A 27804-nucleotide genomic window follows, 5' to 3' on the forward strand; every position below is an offset into this window, starting at 1 on the left:
GCTTGGCTGAGAAAACAAGGGGTGTTTGGGATGGCGGTGGGAAGATTTAGGGGAGCATTGATAATGGCTTTCAAATGGTTGAAAAATTATTGTGCTGATGAGGAAGAAAATTTGTGTAGGAGTTAGGATAGAACCTGTAGGCAGAAGTTTCAATGAAATAGATTTGAACTGGATCTAGAGACTAATTTCTAAACAATAAAGGCTGTCTAACCACAAAATGAGTTGTCTGGGCCAGTAGGAAGCTCTCCATCACTAGAAGCATTCATGAAGAGATGAGATGGCCTAGTAGGTATGCCTAAATGAATTTTGAATTGGTAGCAAGATCAAGTCAAGATAGAAACTCTTTTAGAGCTAAAATTCTACATGATAACACATATAAATGGGCTTAAAAGGTATAAAGCTATGTACATATGCAAAGTGGCATTAGATGCTGGCTACACCTATCTGTACCTCCTAGAAAGTCTGTGCTAAGTCCTCCAGAAGACATTTTGCTTCCTATCCTTAACTCCTAGACATGGCCAGTTCTAAAGTTCTCGAATACAGCAAAACTTGGGTAGAGGTGTAACGCTCCACTAGTAAAACAGCTAGGTCTTTCTAAAATAGAACTTCCTCTTGTCTGAAGTGAAGAGTCAGTGGAGTTTTGTTTTGCTTTGTTTTCTTTCAGCCCTTTAACAACAAACAAACAACGTGAAGGCTCTGTGTAACTTCCTCACTCCCTCTCATGCCTAAAAACTGTCAAAATGTTTAAATGTAAAAGGATTATTCAGGATTCATTTTATGAGCCATTTCAGCTTAATTTCTGCTGTTTCTTCTCACACTAGAGTACCCAGGGCTCCCCCGCCCCTCAGCTTTGAGTCTGGGTTTCTCATCTCGTAGGTGGGTTTAATTAATACGTGTGTCGATCATGTGCAAACTCCTTTGAGAAAATAAAAAGCAATGTTCAAATGTTCAAAAATAATGTCTCTTACAGTTCCAATCTCAAGATGTCTAAGACAAAAATCTCTTTGAAAAGACATGTGATTTAGAGAAGAAAAAAAAATGCCTCCAAGATCTCTTGGCATTTCTGAAGTAGGACTCTGAAACGCTCAGAAAAAAAAAAGGGACATTAAAAATGGAAGCCTAAGCTATACTCCAGGAAATCTGATATTTACAGCCAATTGGGATCACTGAGGCCTCAAACATCCTTTTTCTCAGGAATAGGGCATTTGCCGCATGCATTAATTTCATGATTGCAGTAACCTTGGCTCACTTTCGTGGAACAGACCCACTCATGATGATTTTAGAAACTGTGGCTGGAGCTGCGCCTCATTATGACTTCCACTCAAGGCAAGGCTGGGTTATAATGAGGCCCAATCTATTCCACTCTTGCTTTATGCTCACAGGTAGCTGGATGCGGAGGAGGGAGACAGGGAGAAGAGGATGAAGAGGAAACATATAATGATGTACACAGCAAGAAGTAGTAAAATTAAAACTATGTGTGTGCTTACTTGGTTAATGTCTGTCTCTGGCCCTGGTATTCGTGGCTACCTCTGCTCCAGGAGCACAAGGAACATATTGGAATATAAAAAGCCCACCATGGTGTTTGGCCCAGAGTAGATAATACATATTGGTTATAACTTCTCTCCTCCGCAGTTCACTCTCCCTTCTCCAGCAAAATCCTGCTCCATCTTCAAGATTCAACTCACTTTACTCTGCTTCTGCTACCTTGTGATCTGACAGGCCCCTGGGTATTCCCCATAGTATAAACCTGTGCTCACATCTGTAAAGAAAATACAAGGGAACTGAATGTTTTTACCTAAGAACTGGATCTAAGGAAAGAAAATGGATAAATCAAGACTCCATTCAACTGAAGTTGTTTCTCAACCCAGTTTCCTTGAATGCCTTACAAACAGTAGGCACTTAATACAACTTGCTCACTGAATACGTGTGATTAAAATGTAGATTAAACATAGATGATCAAATATGTGAGTGTTTCTGGGCTTTTGTCTTATTTTTTTCTGAGACGTGCTTCTCCATGACAAATGCTTTAGCATTTTGTATTTGCCAAGAACCCTAGACTTGAAATCAGAAGCCCCAAGTGAATCCCAAATGTAAGGTAAGGTGGACAAGTTACAGTCTGTAAGTCACCTCTTCATCTTTTTTCTGTCAGATGTAGGCTTAGGCTACGTTGGGGAGGGGATGTCCCTAAATTTAAAAAAAATAGAGAAAGATGGACATATATCTCCAATAACTTGAGGATGTATCATTTTACTAGGCTCTATACAAATATCTCAGAATGCTCCATTTTTGACCTCGAAGAAGATTCCTGTGGAAGTCACTTCCCCATCTTGCTGAAGTTTCCTCATCACGTAGAGAAAAATAGGATAACCTCTTAGATTGAGAAAAACACCAAATGCAGAAGAATCTAGTAACATATAAAATTAATAGCCCCTCTGTGTTTTACAAAGATATTCTCATCCTGCTTTTTACATAAAGACTTATCACTACTGGAATAAGAACATAAAATGACAAAACCTCCATTTAAAGGTTGGGAAAAATTTATACTATTAAAAAGAAAGGGAGAAAATTTTCAGAGAAATCGGAATTTCAGAAGAATTTCTATGGTGCATTACTTGTCAAAGCTGCAGAATGGGACTTCTCCATATAGATGGCAATGGATTGTCAACATTTACCATGACCTTTATCTGTCCCTTCCATGCGTACACAGACATATAAATAGTCTATCCTGGGTGAACTGTGTATCAAAAGGCCCTATCTCAACAGTTTAATTTAGCAATCTGTTAGGACCCTCACAGCAGAATACAACAAATGAGAATCTAAGTGTCAGCTCTTTTAACAAAGCAGTCAGTACATTTACATTTGGGAGACTGTCATTACCTCAATACCTCCTTAGTGATGCTGGGAGGTAGGTGTCCAGAACAGACGATGGCTTGAGCATCTAGACACAGTATTTCTTATGCCTCCAATGTACACCCACCAAATAACTGGGGCCAAACTGAGCTCCACAGAAGACTGAAACAGTCTAAGTTAACCTATCAAGTCTTTTTTTCTTTTTTAGTTGTTGATTGGTTTCATGACAGGCTTGAATAGGGATGATAAATAAGGCTTTGATGATACTCTTGAGGGAGAATTAACATCTCAGTGTAAAATTAACCTTCTCTTTTGATTCTTTTCCTCCTAGTTGAGCAAGAAAACAAAACATTTTTAAAGCCACTGAGGTCTACTGTTATTTCTGGAGATTATGGAAAGAATCAGCAAAACCATAAAAATATCCTCAAAATTATTTATCTCTGTTTTGAAACGCTGAAGAATTAAAAGGTGGGAGGGGTGTGGCTTTAAAATAACAGGGGATAAATTTTTATTAGGGAACATATTCAACTTTCAAATCAAGACCTATAGGTCAATGAAATCAGTTTGCTGGATCTCTTTTGTTTCAGAATCAAAAAAGTATGCGAGAGAGAAGCTTCCACTTGCTGGTGAGTGGTCAGGTGTGTTGCCACTACACCTTACACCTCTGGGAGATAACTGGGAGGCACTGCTTGGGACATAGATCAAGCCATTTCTCTGGTCCTCAAGATGGAACTCTTAAAATTAAAGCAATGAGCTGACTTGACACCTCAAGAAGGATTGGTTGTCAACTATTACTAGACCCTATTTCTCTGTACCTTTTTCTTGAAGCTCCAATTTTCTATCAGTCAGTTTCTATGCTCCAAACCCTTGGGTAAGCTGTCAGTGGCATCAATGTTATTAATCTTCAGTGGCCATGTCAATGACAGTCACTGCTCATAAAAGTCCACACAAAGGATAAACATAATAGAGGGGCATTAGGCCTTGAGTAGACAAGGTAAGTCTGAGGAAATGAACAGGCGGATTGTCACCGTTTTAATAAAAGCACAAAGCTCCTTTATCTGTGATATAACTTTCTATTTTGCACCAATGGAGAGCCTATTCATTTTGGTACCAATTCAGTTCATGAGGTTTCAGGGAAGATAACTCTTTAGCTAAATAATAGAGAGAACAATATCAGCTTTGAAGCACTACTTCTTGGGATCCTGGAAAAAGGTTCCTCCAAGGACTGACCCAAACAAAACCCTTGAGTGTGCTCTAAAAATGGCCCATATGTGACATTTGATAAGTTAAGGTACCTTCACACTAGAAGTGTTACCTGGCTCACAAGGGAATAAAACCCTTGGTTTGAGTTGCATTAGCTTTACTTCTCACCAACTGAAGGCTGCAGGCTGGACTTATCCAACTCCACTCAATGGGAGCTGGGTATAGAAACTGATCATCTTTCCTGGCAGAGCAGGACCAGAACTCTGGACTCTTCCACTGAAGAAGGGGCTTGGACTGCCTTTCATCTGGGATGGAGACTGGACGCTCCTCTAATGTGTAAGTTCCTTACCTGAGCCCAGAAAATGGTATTTCTTATGCGTTGGTCCAGATCTTTTCTAGTTTGGCTCTACTGTCTTGCACCTTTATCATCCTCTTACTGAGCCCTTCTTTAGGTTTTGAAGCCTGAGTTCCTGGTATTTGCAATTGGATGTTCTGCTGCCACTTCTGTGTGATCTTTGTTTGACCACCTCTGTTTAGACCTTTGACATCCTTCTGTTCTGCCCCTGCTTGGATAAGCCCAAGGCGTCCTGGACATAGTTGGCCCCTGGATCATTCGATTTTCTGCCTGTGCCTTCTCCTTTTATCAGTGGTTTGAGAATTGTACCCACCCCGGGTGCTCACCCTAGAACAACAAATCCTAGCCAGTTCTTATTCCTGCCTTCTTATCCTGAAGGCCTGTCACGGCCCTAGGCCCCAGCCTTTGCACATTCCATCCTGCTTTGCCACCACATTCACGCAGCTGAGAACAGGGAAAAACCCTCTGTTCTGTCATCTCACTGTCAGAACAGCCTTTTCTGCCCTAAGGGTAGGAGTGTCTAGTCAAGAAAAGAACACCCTGATAATCTTGTTTATGCTCAGAATAGCCAGCGAGAGCTGTACTCACCTGGTTGGCTGGGCCGATGTGCCAACCAGGAGACTGGGGACTTCCCCAGCTGAGAACAGCAGCCCATTAGATGAAGGCGATGTAATTTCTGTGTGTGAATGACTTGTGGCCTCAGATGAATGGTGCTGGGCTCTCTTCAGTCATCAAACACTTCCTAAAGGCCCACTGGGCGCCAGGCACTGCGTGAGGTAGGAGATTTACAAAGCTTCCTTTTAATGGGCACCTACCTGGTATCAGGCACTTTACATCGATCGTTTCTAACCCTTCCAGTAACACTCAAAGGGAGTTCATGTCCCCCCTCGACAAAGGAGACAGCTGAAGTAATTTTCTCAAGATCATACACCTACTAAAAGGGAGAACAAAATTCACACTCAATTCTATCTCCCCCCAATTCCTCCCTAATACCACACGGTAACACTACCCACTCATTAACCAATTTAGTCATTCAGTTGGCAAGAGCTCCTGAGAGCTCCCGTAAGCCAGAATCTCGGCTAACTTCAGGGGGAGTGGATCCTTCTCCACGAGTTAGGAGGTCACTTTGGAAGAGCTCAGTGGGAAGCTCTTGGGGGCTTTAGGAAGCTGTCATTTATGTGTGACATCAAATAGAGTATTTAGCTTTAACTAATAATAACAATAATGATAATATGAGGTTCGGTTCAGTAATCTTACAGAAGAAGTGGCTGCCAAGCTAACAAAACTCCCACCGATGAGGTCTTCTCTGTTATCTCTGGTGGGTGCTGATGTTTATGAGGACTCGGGTACACCTGAAAGGTAATAGGGATACTCCTACATAAGGCATCTGTGTCAATCTGCAGGCTGCAGAGTCTAAGCACACTTTGTATTTTAAATTAAAACCACTTTTACGTAGGAATAGAAAAGTACACTATCCAACGAGGAAAAATATGCAAGCGTCAAAAAATGCAAGGGGAACGCTTTGACCCAGGTGGGTTGAGGAACATCTTAGAGTAAATAAAGATTTAAGTAGTCAATGCTCCCAGCAGTGAGCTATGGAAGAGCTCTGCCTATTCTTAAAATCCTTCATTTATATTCTTTACAGCCTCTGGAAGTCTGAACTCTACAGGAAGGGAAAGGAATGAAATGGAATGGAAAAGGAGAAAATGTTAGCACTGGAAGGCTTCTTAGGCCTCCTTCAAGCACACCCCTCCCCTTGGTACGTAAAGAAACGGAGACACATGGCATGACCGACAGCTGTATCTGTGGCTGCTGTGGTGCAGACAAAGAGCTAAAGGCTGATTGGATTGCACTTGTGCTAAGCTGTCATCTGAGGCCATAAAGAAACTGAGACACACACCTAGGCACTGATCCCATGACATACTGAGGGACTCAGATTACCCAGGTCATGTATTTTTGGAAAGACCTCTTCAAGATGCCAGCAGGGTCCAGCATAATGGACTGGAAGGAGTTTTATATGAACAAGAGCCTCATCACTGACACATTTTCCATGTATCATCTTTTGGCAAACATGAAAACTATTTCCCTAATGGCATACTTGTGAATTAGTCAGAGTTGCTGAGGAGATTACAATTCCATTTTTCCAATGACCTTCTGGTTTCTGAATCTAAAGTGAGTTTTAAAAGGTTCTGGGCCAGGACCTGGGAGTGGGGACCAGGGCTCCCTGGGCCTCCAGTGCTGCCATTGGAAGGACCTTCTGGGCTGATGTTTCTCACCTGTGCAGAGGGTGTTTGCTTGGAAAGGGTGGCAGGGACAGAGGAGTCACATGGGATGCAATGAAACACTAAGCTGGAGAGGTCTTACGATTCTGTGGTTCCAGGCAAAGTGCTAGGTCCCTTACATACGTCCTGAATCATTCTTACATCAGGTGAGCTGAGTATTGCTCCCTCCATTGCATGCAGGAGAAAAGCAAGGCTCAGAGAAGTTATCTAACTTGAACAGGGTCACAGAGCTAGCAAGTGCTGACGCTGAGCTTCAATGTCACGTCATGTACCTGCTCCTGCCGAAACCCCTGTGCTATAATGCCTTCCCTTCGGATGCTACTCAGATGCTAAAGAGGCACACAAGAGCAAGCTCCTCCATTGCTGAGAAATTCTTCCCAAATAAACTGGAAATCTTCCTCTTTCAACCAACTCCCATTGGTTGTTTTCCTTTGGGGAACAATTAGTTTCGCAGAAATTCTAAATCTCTTCTTCTATAGGTAAAATAGAAATGTATAGAGATGCCATCAGTACACAATACTGGCTACCCTCTGTCTTACATCTGTGGACAAGAGAGCAAAGAACAAAGAGGGAAAGGGGTTTTAGAGACTGAGGTCTTGGTGAATCACTGTTGTCACTTTACCACTAAAATGCTGAGGACTTTGAGCGAATCATTCAATCTGCCTCAGTCTCTATTTTTCTTCTGTAAAATGGAGTTTATTATCTTCTCTTATTTCACATTTCTGGTGCTTACCCAGGATAAGAAGGTACATAAAACTGCTACAGAAATATAAACTGTTTTCATTGTTTTGTACCCTGTGTATAGGTTTACAGCATGACCCTATTCATTCCACAAGTGCACGGAATAAAATACCTTCTTAAAAAGTCTCTCTGGCCATAACTTTTGGTAAATTGTCCGGTACCTTGTGGAGATGTATTAATATGTCGACATCCTAATTAGCTCATTTAGACTGATTCATATTTAAGGAAAGAGGAATCAGTAAGATTGGCTCAAGATCCAAGTTTCTTAAAATGCTGGACTGTTTGTGACATGTACATTTTTAAAGATATTATAGAGGAAAATGGGGGAAGAGTATTTGCTGCCAGAGGAGAGAGAGAGTTTATTTTCACCGCTGAGCTACATCAGTGATACTGAGATGGACCCAGTCTCCAGGGGGCAGACTCACCATCACAGACCAGTGAGAATGCTTTGGACGCACGCACCTTGGAATACCCTGCTCGTCGTGGTGCAGGCTGTGTCACCAAGCCAGAGCCGTGCTCTGAGTTCACAGGTGAACATGTGAATCTCCCCACAGACAAGGAGATCTCTGAATGCTGTCCAAGTCATGCTGACAAGGAGACCAGATGTGGCAGCTGCCTTGGCCACTGGTGGTGGACTAACTGATGTACACATGGCGTGATTTGATGCCCTCACCTCCACTTAATGCTTCCTATGTTATCTCATGATTTCCGAGGCCGTTTCTGTCCCCGGGGGTTCGAAGGAGACAAGCTCTGCCTCTTATCTGAGAGCCAGGAACATTATCTGAACAGCTGCCGCCTGCAAAATGGCTGGTGTCAAACCAAATGCACTGGTTGAAGTACCTCTTTTAGGGGAAATAAACACATGTATACACACAAGCGTGTACGTACACACACGCTCCTGAAATGACTTAGCTGCAATGCTGCAGAAGCCCATAGCTTGAGCCCTGCCACACTAACCTGAGATGCTATGGACCTATCCCCTGCCCCTGACTGATCTCATGCCTGCCTTCCTATAGAAAAGAGGACCTGCCCTGATGCTGTTCTTGTGAGCAGAAAGTCCTCAGCAGCAGCTGGGAATGGGAGGGCTTGTGAGCCGATGAGCCACTCACTTGGAAGCACTGGCAGCTGCCTTTGAATTCGGAAGAATCCTTTCTTCCCCAGGCGAAGGGGCTGCATGGTCTGCTCCAAGGAGGAAGAGGCAGGTTAAAAAAAATAAGATGACACAAAGGTTGCTTGTCACAAAGCGAGGGAAGAGAACAGCTTCCCATTCTCCTCCAGGCTCTGGCCTCAGATGACAGCTGAGCACAAGTGGAATCAAATCAGCCTTTAACTCTTCATCTGCATGCCCAGCAGCCACAGATACAGCTTCCACGCCAGCTGTCAGTCAGGCCCAAGTGCTCAGTAAATGCCCATGATTAGAGCCTTCCTCAATTGAGAGTGTAAATGAACAATCACAGCTCACTCCTCAGTGTAGCTGGAGCCACACACCCATTCATTTCTACAGAGCCAAATGTAAATAGAAAATGAATGCTCCTGTACACTTTCCAAATTTTCTTTCCCCTGTTAAAATGTTGGGGGGAGGAGGGATATCGCCCTCTCTGAGGATCTCTTCCCATATTTGATATGATCTGTATGTTTGACATCTAACCAAATGATTCTCAAAGGGGACAATGAAAGCCCCTGTACTTCACCCCCGCCACCCCGTCCCCATTTGTCAGTATTTAAGGCTTAATGAACTCTTGGCGAGTTCTCTCCTCCCAGAGCCTCATGTTTGTTATTATCGTTTAATGGTGATCTGTCCAACGCTCCAACATGCCAAGAAGCCCTACTCGTAATCAAGAAATACTAGTTGGGTAATATACATAGAGAGAGGTTTTCAGCAAATCGCCACATCACTAAGAACTACCACACCCAGCTGTGCTCTTTGTATTTAAATCCTGGGCATGCTCCAGTGAAAGGGGAGCAGGATCTGCCCAGCCTGCTCCTGTCTCCATCTCAAGATAATCTCCCTCAGCTGTGTATGAATCTGGACGAGAGGAGGCTGCTCAGAGCTCTAAGCCTTTGGGTGCAGCAGACGCGCACATTCAGAGTAAACAAAACCCATCAGGCCCCTGCAAGAGTCCGATGCCTGATTGCACTAAACACATCACGATGGAATCTGCAATTGGCAAAGTAATTGGCGTTATTACAGCTGATGGTGAATTTCTGATGCGGCCCCAGCTCTCCTTTGAAATCATACTCAGCCGTTTAATTTGTCCAGCTCCCGTGTAGCTGATTGCTCCTTTCTGCTGGAGTTTACTGAGAATGAAACACGCTGTCTCTCCAGACGCCGGCAGGCTGAAATTTCACAGGCGTTTCTTTTAACAGCATTCTCCCTACTTCTCTTAGGACCCCATGCCTTAGTCACCTTTCACAAGATGCCAATGATGCAATAGATTGGAGGTGGGTGAATTAAACTTTGATTTAATTCAAAGCTGTGTATTTCTAGTCTCAAATCCAGAGGTACTTGAACACTCCTACTATAAACACCATAGAATAATGGTGAAAGACACATAAGCCTCCTAAGATCTGGTTGCCCTGAAAAAGGCTTACAAAACTTGTTAGCTCCCAAAATAAGACAAGTAATAGAGACATCTTCATTATAACCGCAAGGCCAGAAGGCATTAGGAAAGTATCAGATCTGTTTTCACTCTTGGTATACATGCATCCCTAGTATGGGTTCTATAAATATTTACTGAGCATCTACTTTTGACTGGAAGCATGCAGATTCTTTTTTTAAGCAATGCTCATCCTCCCTTTCCCTACTTCGGCATTTCTGTTCCTACCCAGATGAAGGGCGAGGAAGCCAAAGGTGGCCAGCTGTTTTCTCACAGTACAGACATGGCTGGTATCTGGGCACAGACGTCTCATTCCCATCAGCACGTTACTTGCCCTGTCAGCATGTGGGTGATGGATGGCTACCTGGAGACAAGAGTCGTGCAGCCAGGATGGCTCCCTTCTGCAGGTGCCATCTCAGTCTGATGTCCCTCGAAATCCAGAACCCTCATGCTGTTCTGGATTTCAACTGGTGGTTGAAAAAGCTCTTGATACATTTGTTTAAAATCATTTTTAATACTTTATAAGCTAGTCATCTTCCATGGGAAAGAGATAAAATGTTAATGAGAAAGGGTCATCAGTGATAAGGGAAGGGAGCGATCAATGAAGGCGGTTGTGGATATGCTCATCTCTTGGTCAAACCGTCCCTATCCTTCCCTTACTCATCCCCACCCATGTCTGTCCTCCACCCTCTTTGAGGGTTGTTCTCACAGGGCTGGAGTGTCTGCCATTGCTCATTTCAATTGGCAAGTGGCATGAACAAACTGGAGGAAAGAACGGGCAAGACCTAGATTTCTGTTTTTTGTTTTTTTTTCTTCTTTGATAATTCCAAATTCTAGTCACATTGTCTTGGGAAGCTGCAATTTGTGCTCTAACTCTAATTTCAGTGGTCCAGGTTCAATTTCAATGATGTAACTTATACACATAATAAGCATTATAGCACACATTTAGGCAGTGCTTACCAGATGCCAGACACTGTCCTTTGGACCCGTCTATTCAATCCTTCTCAAAACCCCACCAGGTTGTTATCCTTCTTTCACTAATGAGGAATCTGAGCCACAAGTTCAATAACTTATGAAGGTCACAAAGTACAGGGCAGACCTGTGATTTGAACTTACTGTGTTTCCCCGAAAATAAGACCTAATGGGAAAATAAGCCCTACCATGACTTTCCAGGATGACATCCCCTGAACATAAACCCTACTGCATCGTTTGGAGGAAAAATTAATACAAGACCCGGTTTTATTTTCAGGGAAAAACAGTAGCAGTTTGAGCCCAGAATCCCTGCTTTTAACCCTTCAATTATAAAGCAATGGGACATGTTCTCTGTGTTAGTGATTAGATAAAGCAGGGTAGGAGAAATTTAGGTTATGTTACTAAATGAGCATCAATTTTTATGACATATGGTGGTAAAGATTACAATGACACCACCAAGTTACTTTTTGTTTTGTGCATTTTATTGGCTTGGGACACCTGTTGGTACCGTTTCCCCGAAAATAAGATCGGGTTTTATATTAAGGTTTGCTCCAAAAGACACATTAGGGCTTATGTTCAGGAGGTGTCATCCTGAAAAATCATGCTAGGGCTTATTTTCCGGTTAGGTCTTATTTTCGGGGAAGTACGATAGGTAATATGGTTCTGTGGAGGCTCTGAGACGCATTTTTTAGGAAGGTAGATGTAGAAGGAAGATCAAGTGGAGAGGGGGGAGGGGATGGTCATTATCAGGGAAATACCAGAAAACTGTGGTGGAAGCTGTTTGGAGACTTCATCCAGCCTCCAAACATAAGGAAGCAGGTGGCTGGAAGGTGCTGCTTGAGAGCTGCAAGCTGTTCCACCAGGAGGGGCTCCTCTCTTGGGGGTCTCCTAACATCTCTCAATGGATCCTTTTTGTTGGGTGCAAGATGGTAGGAAAGGGGTTGGGTAGATGGGTGGGAAGACATGAGGGTAGAAATGTGAACTGGGCAAGTAGGGTTGCAAAGAACTTCAAAAGCGAGCTTGCTCATGTGTTGGAGAGGGGCGGCCTTCATTCTTAGGAGGTAGGTTTGAAACTATCCTACTTAAAGAAATTATGAAGGAGATACCTTCTTTCCAGTCCTACAGGTGGTTTGTGAATTTGCATTTTCTGTATGTGAGTCATTCCTATACCTAAAAATGTACAGAACAAAGATATGCATCATATTAAAATGTAGACATGGGAAATCTGACACTAGCTCCATCCAATAACCAACACAGATATTTGAGAAATATCATGTAAAATGTCAGTGACCCCAGGCCTTGAGTGAGCAGAATTATAGGATGATTTTTAAAAAGCTCAAATTGAGGCCTCTTTACAAAAAGGACTGAAGAGAAAAACAAGAGTAGAAAACTGAAACATGAAGAATCGTGGAAGAAGTGACAGAGTAATAACATTTTGAGTCTCAAGGAATCACAGAAATCATCTAATCCTATAGCCTTGTTGCTAAGTTTTTTGCTTTGTTTTGTTTTTGTTTTAGGCGAGAAAAGTATAGTTGAAAGAGAAGAGGATGATATTAAAAGTTAATCCCCACTGGTTGGCCTCACTGCATTTATACGTCTATTTTGAAAAGTTGAACTTAATTCAGGTTTTGAAAGGCTAAACCATGTTTACATGCACTATTAGAGATAACTTATGTTGATTCCTTTGAGAAAGTGGAAAAATCTTTTTGCCTATGAATAACCCCTCTTCTCCCAAGACCCACCTGCCGTCTAGCAATTTCTCTGGTGTGAATTTCTGTTCGTTAATTTATTTAAAGTTGGGCCAACCTGCGTGTGGCCCTAAGGTGGTCAGGACATTGTGGGAGAAACAGAATATTCACTAAATTCTAGAGAGATTTAGTATCCCAGGAGAACTTTAAGACGCCAGAGTATTCCACTGAAAGGACAGACACTCTGGAAACACCTGGAGAACTTCTCTTTCCAGGACCAAATACTAATGCTGATATATATATATATATCACTAACAACACTATTAAGGCAGGCAGTGCAAAAAAGATATACCTATAGTATGAAGCTGCAGATATCATGTAAAAAAAAGTAATAGTATCAGATTGGGTTTTGGTGCTGGGTATGTGTATGCATGTGAGCAAATATTTTTGTTAAAAATGTTCTACTCTTGTCCCAGATGTCACTGTTTAGTAGGAAAAGCAGTTAAGTGGGTTGCCTTAGGAATTATAGGAAAAGATTCAAGTTTTGGACAGGTATCCTACAAGTAGCCAGAAAGACACCTTTATAGGTGGAGCCATCTTTTTTGAGGGGGAATATTATTCATAATACAAATATATTCACACAAGCTCACAGAAGAAGGCCAACAAAAACACGAGTGGAGCTCATACTGTGTTTCCTCAAAAATAAGACCTAGCCGGACAATCAGCTCTAATGCGTCTTTTGGAGCAAAAATTAATATAATATAATAATTAATATAATAATTATAGTAAAATAAGACCGGGTCTTATATTCTTATATAAGACCCGGTCTTATGTTAATCTTTGCTGCAAAAGACACATTAGAGCTGATTGTCCAGCTAGGTCTTATTTTTGGGGCAACAAGGTACCCTTTTGGTAAAACTCGGAAACTGCATAATTAGAACAGAACTTCTCAAACGATTTTTGGTGACTAACCAGATGTTTTTTCCCCAACCCATATTATTATATGGTTACTTTGGTAAAATATTATAAAGCTATATTGGTAGGAAAATGATCACATGCTTGGATATTATGGAAACATCAAGTTGCTATAAAAGTTTCTGAATACTCTGTTTCTAAATGCATCTATCCCACTGTGGACCAGTAACACATACTTGCCAGGCCAGCACTAGTCTGCAGTCCACGCTCTGAACAATACTGAACCAGGGAGCAAAGATAACATGGCGGCTGACAGAAGGGAAGCCTGAAGACGGCTTTGAGGGAAAGTCACAAGTTTACCAAAGAAGAAACTGAGCAAGGAGGCTCCTGGGATCAACCTCACGAGCCCTGAAGTCAGGGGATGTGGTGTATTCCAAACACATTCTCTCTTGGGTTAGTGTCATAAAGCTGGATTTTGGGGGGGATATTTCTTAGAATCCAGAAAAACTGTCTAGCTGTCAAGCATAGGCGGACATAAACCCCAAACACCTCCATGAGCTAGTTTAAAATACTGGGAAAATATCAGCTGTTGAGTGGGAATAGCAGGGTGTGAGCACAGGCGTAGGCTTTACAGAATCCATGCTTAGCCATACTTCCTCCACGTGGACCATGGTTTCCTCCTTGGTGAAAAGGGAGAAGTAATAGGTCTGATAAGGGAGCTGTGGGGGGCTTCAGAGGCCAGGGAACAAGTGAAGCACATGGCACATTCGTGACACAGAGGAGACACTAATTGAATGTGGGCCCCTTTCCCTGCTCCCCTCTTCAAGACTTCCTTTGTGCTGTAGTCTTTTTTTCCCCCCAAAATGAGGAAGTTGATTTAGATCCTGGGGAGCGTCTGGAAACACCGATATCTGGACTACACCCAGACTGAGTTAATGGCGTTAGTCCTGGGCTCCTGTAATTTTTATAAGCTCCCCAAATAATTCCCATCTGCAGTCAAGGTTGTGGACCACTGCTTTGGGTGCTCTCTCTCTCATTCTTTCTGTTTTGAAATGGAGGGAGGGGGTAAGCAAGCACCAGTAGCAGGACTTATACACTGTCTTGCTTTGGGGTAGTTCTTCCCCAAAATGGCATCATAGGTACTATGTGGAGAATTCAAAACAAGCCAACCTGTGTTCTCATTGCTGTGGGCCTTAGATGAGAGGCTACACTGCCTACCTCTGTGTCATGCCGGGTCTCTGGTCCCGCTCCCCGCACAAGAACGCAGGATATGGTGAGGCCAAAAAGGAACACCAATGGAGCCATGGATAGGGGAGTCATACCACTATAGTCTCGCTGGCGGCTGGGATGGAGACACAGGAAGCAGGAGCCACACGATGCACAATCCTCTGTCCGCTTCTCTGCCAACCAATAATCCCACTTGCTAGCTGCAATCCGCTTGCTAGCTTAGCCACGGCAGTTATATCAGTGGCCAATGGCTAACTGGTTACAGCTGATGGCCATCTACTACCTGAGCCAGCACCTTTCCACGTGAGGCCGAGAGCCTGGAAACTGCTCTCTGGGACTCTGTCCACACACTCTGCCTCAACTCTTTCCTCCTATGTAGAAGGGGCAACCACCACCATGATTCTCCCATTGGGAGTCTGGGAAGAAGGGAATGAAAATAACAGAAATTCTTTGCCAAAATGGAAGAATTCAAAATGTTCAGCATTAATACTGTCTATTACTCTGAGATGTATGAACTGTTTTCTTCTGGGACATGGCAAAGATCAAGAAAACTCAATACAATGTACTGAAGTGAAGGTGAGGCTGCTTGTCCGGTCTTATCAGGGGTCAGCCTGGGTGTAAATTATCGTAACAGTGGGGATATGTTCTAGTTCAAGGTGGCATACCAGAAGTGGTTAAGAATCCAACAGATGTTGGAACCAGACTGTCTAAGTTCAAATCTTAATTCTGCCACTTACAGACTTTGTGACTAACCGCTCTGTGCTTACTTGTAATATGGGGATAATAATGTTCCTGATTTCACAAAGGTCTTGTAAAATTAAATGACATAATGCATGTGAAGTTCAAAGACTGCAATCTGGCATATAGCACCGTTGCCATAAGTCCGCAGAACATGTACACTCAACCCGCGGCAGTGTGCGGATGTACTAACACCAGCCCCTGTTGAGCTCAGCAGGGGCTGAATGCTCTGGAAAATCCAGAGCTCCGTTTCCATCTTTATAACTGTTGATACTGAACGTGTAGGCAGCAGGTGCTCATTTGGAGTAGAGTCAGATAATGGTGATTCTGTGGAAAACGCCTGATCAGCGCTAGAAGAACAAGCAACCTGGGACCTCAGGGGTTTCACAGTAAAAACACAGGACTTGTCAGAGCCGCTAACTCTCCAACCTGTCCTGCTTCTCCATGTAGGAGCCCCCATCGGAAGCAATCAAAAACACAGAACATTATCAATCCATAGGCTACTGCCATGGTCCTGCCTCAGCTTCAGCCTGCCTTCTCTGTTGGGAGATGAACATAACGAGGATTCGTTCTACTCAGAAACTCCATGGTCAGACCTTTCTAAAATGTAGCTCATCTTCACAAAATATTTGGGGTTCCTGCATTAAAACTACTGGGTTAAGACTCATGGAGCCCAAAATATTTTGCAGATAGGTATGTCCCCTGATGATCTAGGAGTAGAACTGAGTATGGGGCTCAAGGTAAATGGAACATGCATTCCTTTAGGAAGAACAAAGCCCTTGTCCTTTGAACACGGTGCCATGATCTTTCTTAATCCAGGGTTGAACACCACACCTCCTCAACCTGCACTGCTTTCTGGCCCCCTACTTGGTTAATGGTTATCCCTGTTTCTCCAATCAGTCAAGCAGCTGCCGGGTCCAATGATTCTGTCCTCAGACTTTCTCTGGCATCTGTCCCCTCAGTAACAGCACCACGGACACCAGGCCAGCATCATCCCCTAGTACTTCTCCTGTTGACCAAGTATCAGGAGTATTGCCGGGCCCCCTCTTCATTCCATCACCCCTATAATCTATGCCATAATCTTCTTTCATCACAATTCTGATGGTTGCCCATCCTCAAACCTCTAATGGTTCCATTTTCTTCAGATGGATGTTAAAATCAGAACTCGAGCCTTATTCAAACAAATCAACTGTAAAATGACATGTTACCATAATCAGAGAAATCTGAATATGGATGGGGTACTAGAAAATATTAAGGAATTACTGTTCATCTTGATAGGTGTGATAATGGCATTGTGTTTGTATTTTTTTTAAAAAGCTCTCATTAGTTAGTGAAGTTTACTGAAGTATTTATAAGTGAAATGACATGATGACTGGGATTTTATTTAACATTCCCCCAAGATTAAAATTAAAAGCAAAAGTAGCTGGGAATATACCTGAAGTAAGGTTGGAAAACGGTAATGACGGTTGAGGCTGGAGGTGTGCTCAGGGGGCAGTTAGATCAGCCGCAGAAAGATGACTGTCACAGACTGCAAACAGGTTGTTAAAACCTTTGTCAGCTTAAAATTGGTCGTGGTGGAGATATTTACACCACAGAAATGGGCAAATGCTATGCAAATCAGGGCTTTTTTTTTAGCAGCATACCATTGAAGTTGGATAATGCATAATAGAAGTCGGATAATATACGGAGGTTTATTATACTATTATGCCTTCTTTGGGGTAAGTTTGAAAACTTCAATAATAGTTAATTTTTTTTTTTATAAAGTTTTATTGGGGAATATTGGGGAACACTGTTTCTCCAGGGCCCATCAGCTCCAAGTTGTTGTCTTTCAATCTGGTTGTGGAGGGCGCAGCTCAGCTCCAAGTCCAGTCCCTGTTTTCAATCTTTAGTTGCAGGGGGCACAGCCCACCATCCCATATGGGAATTGAACTGGCAACCTTGTTGTTGAGAGCTCGCACTCTAACCAACTGAGCCATCCAGCCACCCCAATAATAGTTAATTTTTAAAAAAAAGTTCAATTCTTTATACAGACTTTTAAAAACTTCTGCAATTTGGCCCCAACCTAATTTGCAATTAATTTCCCACCATCCTACCTCGGAACCAGGTTAATTAGACCACTCCAAGTCTACACAGCACACCCCAGCATCTCCACCTTTTTTTGGCCTTCATCCAGGCTTCCCCTCACTTCCTTCTCACCTATCTATCTTGGCCCAGGTACAATGACACCTCCACCTGGAAGACTTTCCTGCTTGCCCTAGATAGATACAATTTCTCCTTAAATAATTTAACCAGTACATCCCTAGCAGAAGAAATGAAATTCACTGTGTGTGGCAGGCATTGTGCTAGGTTGTTTTCAACATGCATTGTCTCCTTTGAGTCTCACAATAACCTAGGAGGTAAATTGCACAACTTTTTTGCTTAATAAGGAAAATGAGGATTAAAGACATTAGGTAATTTTCCCAGGGTCACAGAGCTAAGATTAGTGGCAGAACATTCCAGAATTGTCAAATTCTGAGGGAAGAGTCTGGGCACAGCAGGAAGCCGTGCATAATGGTCTCCCTGGTGGCCTTTGAATGAAATGGCAACTCAGTGACTAAATGCCTGGTTCTCTCCACATTGAAAAATGTTTTCCTGTGTGTCCTGATTTACTCTCTTCCACCCTTCACTACAATGTATCCTTGGCCATAATAGCAACGGACATTTTAGAAATTCCTTACAAACGGCCGCTCTTTATAAGACAGCACTTATTCCCTAAAATCCTATCATGAGGCACACTTGAAGTAAAACTTCATTTTTCCTAAAAGAAGTAGCCTCTTCTCTGAGACAATGGAGAGTTGATAAAGTAGGAGAGGAACAAGTCCTTTAGTCAGTGGGTGATGGGTCTTTGAAAGGTCACTTTCCATGCACCAGTGTGGTTATTTCTTCACCACATCCCCAGCTGGGCCCTTGTAAGCATGTGCACAAATACCCGTGGGCATACCCACATGGACACGTTACTGCAAAGTTTAAGCAAACTTTGAATCCCTGTGGGAACTAAGAAACAAAGAAGAAATAAGTGCCAAGAAGCCTTGGATGCTATTTGTATCCTAGATGTGGGGCCTGGATCTAGCATTTGCCTTGGATTGCTCCTGCAGAGCTCAGCCTGCAAAAGGAATGGAATGTCTAACAAGAGGGGAGTGGTAAATAAATGATGGTACTTGCAACCAGACAAAAATAGCCAGCTGCTAGAAGAGTTTCCAGTGACATGGGAAGCATGCAAACAAACAAGAAAGAAGGTAACAAAAAAAGCATCAAAAATAGGATGTCAACTTTTAAAAAATCCATCCATGTATGTCTATGTACAACAAAGTTGGCAAGACTATTCCTCAAAATGCCATTATCTATATTTCTGGGAAATAACAGGAGATTTTTTTTCTTAAGTTTTTCTGTGTTTTCCAAATTTCCTTTGAAAACAAACAAACAAACAGTTTTTATAATTAACATCCATCACCACCCCAGTTACAAATTATTTCTCTTGTGGTGAGAACTTTTAAGATCTATTCTTGTAGCAATTTTCAAATATACAATACAGTATTATTAACTACAGTCACTGTAGTTAAGAATAGGGCCAGTTAGATCAGCTGCAGAAAGTACATTACATGCCCAGGAATTACGTATTTTACAACTGGAAGTTTGTACTTTTTGACCACCTTTACTCACTCCGAATTTCTACAGTGAACAAGTATAGCTTTTATAATACAATCAGGGGAAAGATGGAATAAAAAGAAACATGGAGAGAAAAGCATGTGAGTGTTGGGCTTCTATGAAAGGGAATAAAATGTCTATTTTCAGTCCTTTTTGGAGGTGGAGAGGCATGGTCTGGCAAAGGGAAAAGAGGATATTCATTTCCAGTCACCCGAAAACCAGAAAGCAGGGACTCAAGTGTGTCTGTTCCCTCAAAAGGCAAGAAAAACAGGATCTTGAAGATGAAAGATATGTTTTGGGGTGGGGGAGGGGGAACCAAAGGGAAAGTTTAAGTGTGAATTTCAGAAACTTTTCCATTTGTACCTTTAAAACTGGCTGAGAATAGTAGCCACCTATCAGCCCCAGCCCTGACTCTAGAAGAAGGTTCTACCTTGCGTGGTCCAGAGGCCAAGCTCACCAGCCTGGGAAGAACTCCCACAGAGAACTGCAAGCCTTAGAACCTTAGCATCAGCCATCAGGTTCCACCTTTAGAGTAATGTGTTTCTTTCCACTTATGAGCATCGTTACTTTGCAGACCAACAATCATGGTGAGAAAGGCCAATAGGCACTTCCTTGCCCTCCTCCTTCGACCTGGATGCAGAAAGGAAGGCAGACAATGAAACACCAGTGCGTCCCAATACAGTTTCCCCTGGCCACTCTTTCAAAGCTGAGAGTCATCAAAGATTAGTGAGGAAATCATGGCTCTTCTCCCTAAGAGACTGCAGCAGGATCAGGCATCAAGGGAAAACAAAAAACAAAAAGCAGAAAAACACACAGACCTTTTACTGGCAAATAGTAAGTGTGGACTCTGTGAAAGCGGACAGGCCTGATTAGTTACCCCAGACAGGGGTCCTCAGTTGAGTTTCCCTCCTGAAAGTCAGTCACAGTTCCCGGAAGGGAACACGCCCATGAATGACTGGGGACAACGGGATGTGTGGGGTTCAGTTTCATCTGAAACCCAATGAGAGAAGGGGAAAATAACAACAGAAGCCAACAATTTGGTGCTGTGAAGCTGGGGGTGGGGGTGGGGGTGGCAGCCCAAAGCATATGGGCAGCATTCTGTTTCGATGTGGAAAAGCACCCAAAGGGTGGTGTTGACTTGACACACACCAGGGCCTTCCTGATTAAGGAATAACACTGGAGAATTAACTTTGATCTGGGCATGGCTCGTCGGCCACGAGATTCCCAGCGCTTCCTGGCCTCAAGAACACACATCCTGAGGAGTGCAAAATATGGATTTATGCTTCCAGCCTTGGGGGGATGACACACAAATGGAATAATGTGGAAAGGTCAGACAGAACCAGGGGAATGAGCCATCTGTACCAGCAACTGTGGGCGTGTTGGGGTGGGGGGAGCAGGGAAGCTGCCTTTCTAGGATCATGGCCTCGAATGTTATGGATGCATCCCAAATACATCAAACTTTCGCATCCCTTTACAGTTCATTTTATACGTAATATCTAAAAATGTGGCTCAACAAACATGGAGAGAATATGATCGCCTCAGAAAGCAACAATGACAAAACACACACACACACACACACACACACACACGCACCTTCCATAAACTCATCAACTCAGCCTCCACTATGTGCCCTTTTCAAGCCCCAAAACGGCATCATGCAGAGTCCTTTTTCCCTTTATTTTTATAAATCTTCAGACAAAAATAAATCTTTAGCTGAGAGGCTGCTGTGCGTGAGGTAAGTGGGGAGGTGGGTGGGATATGGGCAAATGTTGATTTTCTTTTGTTTTTGTTTTACCTTCCCTGAGCTCCCCTGGAAGTTTGTGTGACTATGTGAATAAGTACTTTAATTAATTACCCATTTTCCATAGTTGTCAAATAGGCTTGCTGATGACCTGTTCTAAAACCTCATTCTATCCCAGGCAGAAGGATCAAAAGGCTGTGATCCAAACACCCCTAAACTGGAACAAGGATTTATCTTTGACTCTCACCAATGGGGCCTGTTATTTTGTTCATTCTCTCCCTGGAGCCACTCATTCCCCACTCTCCGTCCTTGTCCCTGGCTCTCTGTATGACTCGAGGCCACTTCTCATCAGGACTCTGGTCCTCAGTTTCCCCAGCAGTACAAGGAGCTCACAAGATATACCCCACATAGAAGAAGTGTAGTGAGGGCACAGTGAGCTCTTGGATGGGAAAGATATTTAGAGAAGAAAACATTCCCAAATATATGCAATCCTTGATATTCGAAAATTAATTGCTCTACCCACAGAAGTTCTCTGCCAGGAGCTCAGATGTATCTCCCCGTAATCTCCCCGTAAGGCAGCCCTGAATTGAGGAGGGACAGAAAGGTTCAGGCGGAAAGGGGGACGGGAGCAAGTACACAGCACTACAACTCTCACTCTTGGATTTCCCTCTCTTTAGATACATGCTCTGTCTGCTCTGGGTCCCTGGGGAACACAGGGACTTCTGTGTGTCTGGTGTGAATGTGTATTGGTGCTTATGTGTATGTGTGTAAACAGTAAGTGCCCTTCCAGAGACGAGGGTGATTTTCCATCTTCCCCACTGCCAAAGAGGTCCCCAGAGAGCCCTTGCCTGTACCCTCTCCGCGGTTTGCTCATGGCGACCGCCAAACAGCATTCTGGCCAGAGAGAATAGTGGCCCATTTCCCAACCAAGATCAGCAAAACTAACCAAGATCAGCACAGCTCAACCATCTGTCTCTGTAGGAGTTGGAGATTAACCAGGCCACCAGACTGGTGACTGCAAGGCATGTGCACACAAAGATTACAGAAACATGACCATCTTGTCCCCCCAAAAGAGAAATACAGGGGAGAAACCCAGCCCTACCCAACCCTCTGCCGCCTTAGTTTAACCCTTTTCTAAGCTAAGTCACCTACCACCACACATTTCAAGTGCATCTTGGTCTATCTTTTCCCCCCACTATAAAATATTGAGAGAGAAGAAAAAGGCCATTGTTCAAGTTGGCATTTAACAAATGAGTCAGAGAAGCTGGAAATCCAAGGTGGGGGGTTTTGCCCTGGTGCCAACTTTGTTTGCTCATGACCAAAGTATGGGACATTTCAATCTCCCAAACTTCATAAAAGGATCAGTGGAACTTACCTGTGGCTGAAATCCTTTGAGGTCACTGGCTGCAAGGTCACTGGCTGTGAGGAGCTGGAAAAGAGCAAAGAAGGTTTCCTTAGTGATACTTCTCAAAGCTTGCATACAGTGTCCCCAGGACAACTGATCAGCAATGGACTCGACACAGCCTAGACCTGGAGCTAAAGAAGCAGAATCGCGAAAGGTAAACATGGTGTTTCTGGGCTAAGAGTCTCGACCCAAAGGCGTTCTTACCCGTGTGGCTCTAACATCTCTGACTACATCGCCCCTCTCTACTGTCCTCTCCGACCTTTCTTACGTGTCACCAGTGCCTCAAAGGGTCTTAAATTAGGGCTCACGGTCTGTGGATGGACTTCAGCAGGTCTACAGATTCTCTAAAATTTCAAGTACAATCACACATGAGTCTATAGATATGCAATGCTTCCTTAGGGAGAGGGTCCCTGACTTTCTTAACTACTATCATAGTCTGTTATACCACAAGCTAAAGAGACAGTTAAAGGCACATTTCCTCTGGGAGGGCTTCGTTTTCTTTCTTGTTTTCTTAATTAGACCAGTAAAAATGACCCTTTCCGCTTCCCAGATAAACGTGACTCAGTTTCCCTTTATCAAATGTCTTTGATCCTATATAGTATTTAGGTATTCATATTTTATGCCTCCAACTATCATGTACAATATTAGAACATAACAGTCAACTTTACATATTTTATGTGTCTCTGTGTTTAATCAATAATAATGGGTAAAGTTAAGGTTGTAATTTATTTGCGTCCTCTCCAGAAAGCACTCAATGGAATCATATGATTAATGAAGAAAATAACCATATTCTTTATTGTTACTCAAAAATGCTGGGCAAGTGTGGGGTAAAGAGAAAAAGGGCAGATGCTTATTTTGATTCAAGGAGTGTGATGGCTAGCTTTACTAGGCCTGAAGAACGTTAGCAAAAAATAGGAAAGATTTCATGTGTGCTGTGAAAATATTTTGTTTGGTTCAGACAGGGAGTCATGCTGATCTCCATTGCCTCCGGCCTTCAGAAAAGCTCAACTGGGCTTTTTTAGCTTCTCTAAATTACTTTGCCAAAAATGATGCAGAAACTGGTATTAATGCCAGGATACAGCAGAAAAGAGGTGGAGAATATAAAAGCTGTAACTTTCTTCCCACATCTAGTCTTGAGGGCTAGCTTCCACCTGGGGAAGTTGCCTCGAGAAGGTGGCTCCATCTTGGCTCCTCTGTAATGAAACAGCCAAACAACACTTAGGGCTCTAGACTAGACACTACGGGAAGCCTTAGTCCCTGCCTGCAAGGAACCTACAATTTGGTCAAGGGATAAGACATGGACGTCAGTGTGAGCAGAGTGTAGGAGACTGTAAGCGTCTAACTGTGAACATAAGGCAAGAAAGGTCAGGGTGGGGTTGCTGAAATAAGATGGAGTTTGAGCTTGAGTTTTGAAAATGGAAAAGTGGCAGAACGAGATGCTTCAAGTGGGGCAGTTGAAAGAAGACATGGAAAAGGGAGTCACCAACCCCTTGGTATCCTTTCACTGCCAGCCACAGCATACATTAAGGAGGCAGCGAGGACATTATGATTCATTGAAAATTGCCTGGGTGACCAGTGCAGTGGTTGCTACTTTTGATAATTTTTCTTTTAATCTTCACAACTCCCTCATGAGATAGAAAGTATCTCCACTTTATGGTTGGGGACATGGAGTCTTGTGGAAGTTAAATAACATTTTCTAAGTCACACAGCTAGTACATGTATTTGGGATTTAAATCCAAAGCTATATTGGGGAGATCCAAAATGGCGGATCAATTGATCCAAATGGATCAATGCTGTGCGTGCTTCTTTCCATGAACACATTAAAATTACAACTAAATTACAGAGCAATCAACCTGAAGAGCCATCTGAAGTGTGGCTGAACAGAAGTTTTATAACTAAAGATATAAAGAAGAAACCATGCTTAGACTGGTAGGAAGGGCAGAGACTGGCCCCAAACCAATGGACTGGCCCCAAACCTCCATGTGGTGAATGAGAACCAAGAGGGATGTCTCAGCCACAGGGGTTCCCCGCAGAGGGAACCCAGCTTCACACCAGGCTCCCCAGCCCGGAGTAGCAGTGCTGGGAAGAGGAGCTCCCGTAATATCTGGCTGAGAAAAACAGCAGGGATTCTGACCCTCTGGGTGGGACAGAGGCTGCGGGAAACCAAAATGTCCTCTTTAGTAGCCCATGAACAGACTCTCTCACTCACAGGAACTCACACTGGGCTCCGGCAGAGGGATGATGACTCAGGGGGGTGGGAGGAATCAGAGGTATACGGGGGTCAAACTGAGGTATGTGGCTTCAGAGTTAGGGCTGAACGAAAGTCACCATTTTTCCTGTGTGTGGTCCTTCTCCTGTGCAGCCAGCAGGCAGACACCATCTTTCCTGTGTTAAACCCTCTCCCCATAGGCCAAATCTGAATCTGATTGGCCTGGTGAGTGCCACTGCTCTACCCTGCTGACTCAGCTGGGACTCCACCCTACCCAACTCACGCAATGCCCGAGGCACTTTCTCTGGAGCAGCCAACCCCACCTGCTTTCTTAAACTATTGGAGTCTGAGGGCCCAGGCGGGCAGGGCAGCAACTGGCCTCAGTGTGCTCTGAGCCTTCTGCTGAGTAGCTCCAGGCTAAGCATTGGCACCAAACCAGAGTCTACATTAACCTGGTGACCACAACTCTTTCCACTCCCGTGGCTCCCTGAGACCCTACCTCACCCAACTCATGTACCTCACAAGGCTTTATCAGTGGCTGAACCTTAATGGAGCTGGCAGGTGGCAGCAAGCCATATATACAATGGAATATTGCTCGGCCAAGGAAGGAAATGGGTTCTTGCCACCTGCAGTGGCAAGGATGAGCCTGAAAGGTATTGTGCTGAGTGGAGTGTCAGACAGAGAAAGACAGAAGCAATGTGATTTTGCTTATATATGGAATCTAAAGAACAAAATAAACACAGCAACAAAACAGAGACAAATTCATAGATACAGAAAACATTTTGATGGTTGCCACATGGGGGGATGAGGGAGTGAAAAAGGGGGAAAGGATTAAGAAGTACAAATTGGTTATTGCAAAATAGCCATGGGGATGTAGGGAATAGCATAAGGAATATAGTCAATAATATTGTAATAACTATGTATGGTGTCAGATGGGTACTAGATTTGTTGGGGTGAAAGCTGTATTATCCCAAAGCACATCCTCCTTCTTTTATAATATGATGTCTCTGATTTATAGCACATTGGAGATAATTTGCTGATGAGACATGGCATAGGAAAAAAAGATAAGTGCCAGACTATTAGTCAAATGAGCCAAGGGCTGTAAAACATAAAACATGTATCCCTATGAATGACCCTTAACTGACCCTTCCTTCCAGACATTATTGAATTGGTAATGACTAGGGTTTCCAGGAGGGAATTCCCGCCCGTTCTCAGGAATTGTTTTTGCTTTTCTATTCCCGAATCCCGAGATATAAACTGTTTTCTGTTCTCCAAGATGAATCGTTTCCACAAAGTGACAGCCGATACTACCAACCACCTGGGTTCAAGGAGCCGATTTTCCCGATTTCCCCGAGCAACTTTTCTCATGATTTGGAAATGGGAAAGTGGAAAAAAATTCCTGAGAACGGGCGGGAATTCCCATCTGGAAACCCTAGTAATGACCATCCACTCTTCAGATCTTATCAGTACAACCTAGGTTTCTAACTTGAGCTGAGCAAAGGTTAGGATAGAGCTGAGAAGGAGGGACAGAAAGGCTGGGGTGACGTATAGGCATGGGAGTAAGCTCTGCAAGGACATGGCCATCAACATGTGTTAGCATATAATGGTCAAATCTCAAATTCTCCAGGCCCTGGGAGTCCAGCAGGTGGAGATCCTTCTGCAGCCTTTCAACAGGGTTCACCGGGTAGACGACAGGTGTGAGACGAAAATGTTCCTCCTCGTTCTGATGCCACAACTGAAAATCAACCCCAAGGGTGTTCAAAGCATCTTAATTAACACGGGCACTATTCCCTCACGTCAGCGGTTTTGGGATGGAGAAATGACCAGATCCACTTGTTTGATTGGAAATAGAGATGCTGCATTTTTTGGTTATTATTTGTGCTTTCCCTACCTCAACAAAGTTAGGATCTATCCCACCCTCCCTGGAAACCTTGGATCTTGTTTTTCTTCACTTAAGATGGAGCCAGATGGATGCAATTTTGTTCTTAATTGTTTAACAGTTCTGCTTTGTGTGTTTTATTTATTTTTTAAATTTTCTTTCTCTCACCTAACAAGACCGTGGTCCAAAAAGACCATAGTTTTATCTTACGGAACTTCTGCATTTCTCAAAGTGTTGATAGAGTCTGGACATATAATTAGTCAATAAATACCTACTGGACAAGTGACTTAAAAGGAAAGGGGGAAATACTGTCAAACTAGAGATGAGGACTAGAATGATTAAATGGCTGAGCCTGGAGAAGAGATGTGTGAGAGACAGCTTATGACATCCTTGAAGTCAACAAGAGGAAATGGCACTCAGCATCTAGGGCATTTCCTGCATGAAGTAGGCACTCCAATGGTTGAATGAATGCATCAATGATGGGAACAAGCTCTCCTCTACCCGCTGTGGGTTTTATGAGCGAATACTGGCTTATACTTCATGTAGGAGGAAAAGGTTAAATGGAAGGGAGGACAGCATGAAAGTGAAAGAGGCTGAACAGTGAATGAGTCCACCACCAGACAGACAGTGGGATTGCCCCTTCCTGCGGTTGAAACAATGAAATGTTCAATGGGGTGTCCGTCACAGTTCATATGTTGTAGCTTATCTGATGGCGGGTTGGGGGAATCAGTGAGGTGTTGTCAAGGACACTTATCAAGTAACTTGGAAAACTTCTGAATTCCTTACCTTGGAGATTCTGAACTATTTCACTCACAGTCTAGTGTGCTTTTCGGGTATTATCTGACCCTGGAAATAACCAAAGACAAGCCTTGCAACTTCCTCTCTGAATGGTTCCCAAAAGAATAGTGTACAGAAGTCTGACTTTCCTCACCATGCAGCCCTGAATCACTGCCTCCTGGCTCCCAGGTTCTAACCAGGCTCTAACCAAACACGTGAGCTCTTAGGCAAAACACACGCTCTGCTCCTTGAATACTGTCCTTTCCAAAGCTGAGTATTTCCCAGATGTCTACACCTTCTGTACCCAGGAAAGGATAGGGCTGGCCCGCTGCACTGAAGTATGGGGGTCAGATGTGGATTCGAAATACAGAGCAGGATGTTCTCCTGTATTTCAAAGTGGCAGACTATCTAGATGTGAACCCCAGAAGAGATTTCCAGTCTTCCAGAATGTCAGGACCTGGAGACAGCTGAAGGTCCCTGGGTGGATGAGGAAATCTTTGTGTCCTCAGCAGGCTCAGGGCCACCTGTGCTGGGGAACTGG

The 27804-nt window shown here is 43.5% G+C and overlaps 1 protein-coding gene across 2 annotated transcripts in view; it reads right to left on the minus strand.

Moving 5' to 3' along the window:
- Positions 1 to 27804, minus strand: part of SETBP1 (SET binding protein 1) — a 346614-nt gene that overhangs the window by 143882 nt on the left and 174928 nt on the right. For both annotated transcript variants that reach the window (XM_074340043.1, XM_019739686.2), the window contains exon 3: positions 22369 to 22422. In XM_074340043.1, coding sequence (XP_074196144.1) covers positions 22369 to 22422 — 54 coding nt within the window. The remainder of the gene's footprint in view (positions 1 to 22368; positions 22423 to 27804) is intronic.

The sequence above is a fragment of the Rhinolophus sinicus genome, linkage group LG09 (genome assembly GCF_036562045.2).
Source record: "Rhinolophus sinicus isolate RSC01 linkage group LG09, ASM3656204v1, whole genome shotgun sequence".
Lineage (NCBI taxonomy): Eukaryota > Metazoa > Chordata > Mammalia > Chiroptera > Rhinolophidae > Rhinolophus > Rhinolophus sinicus.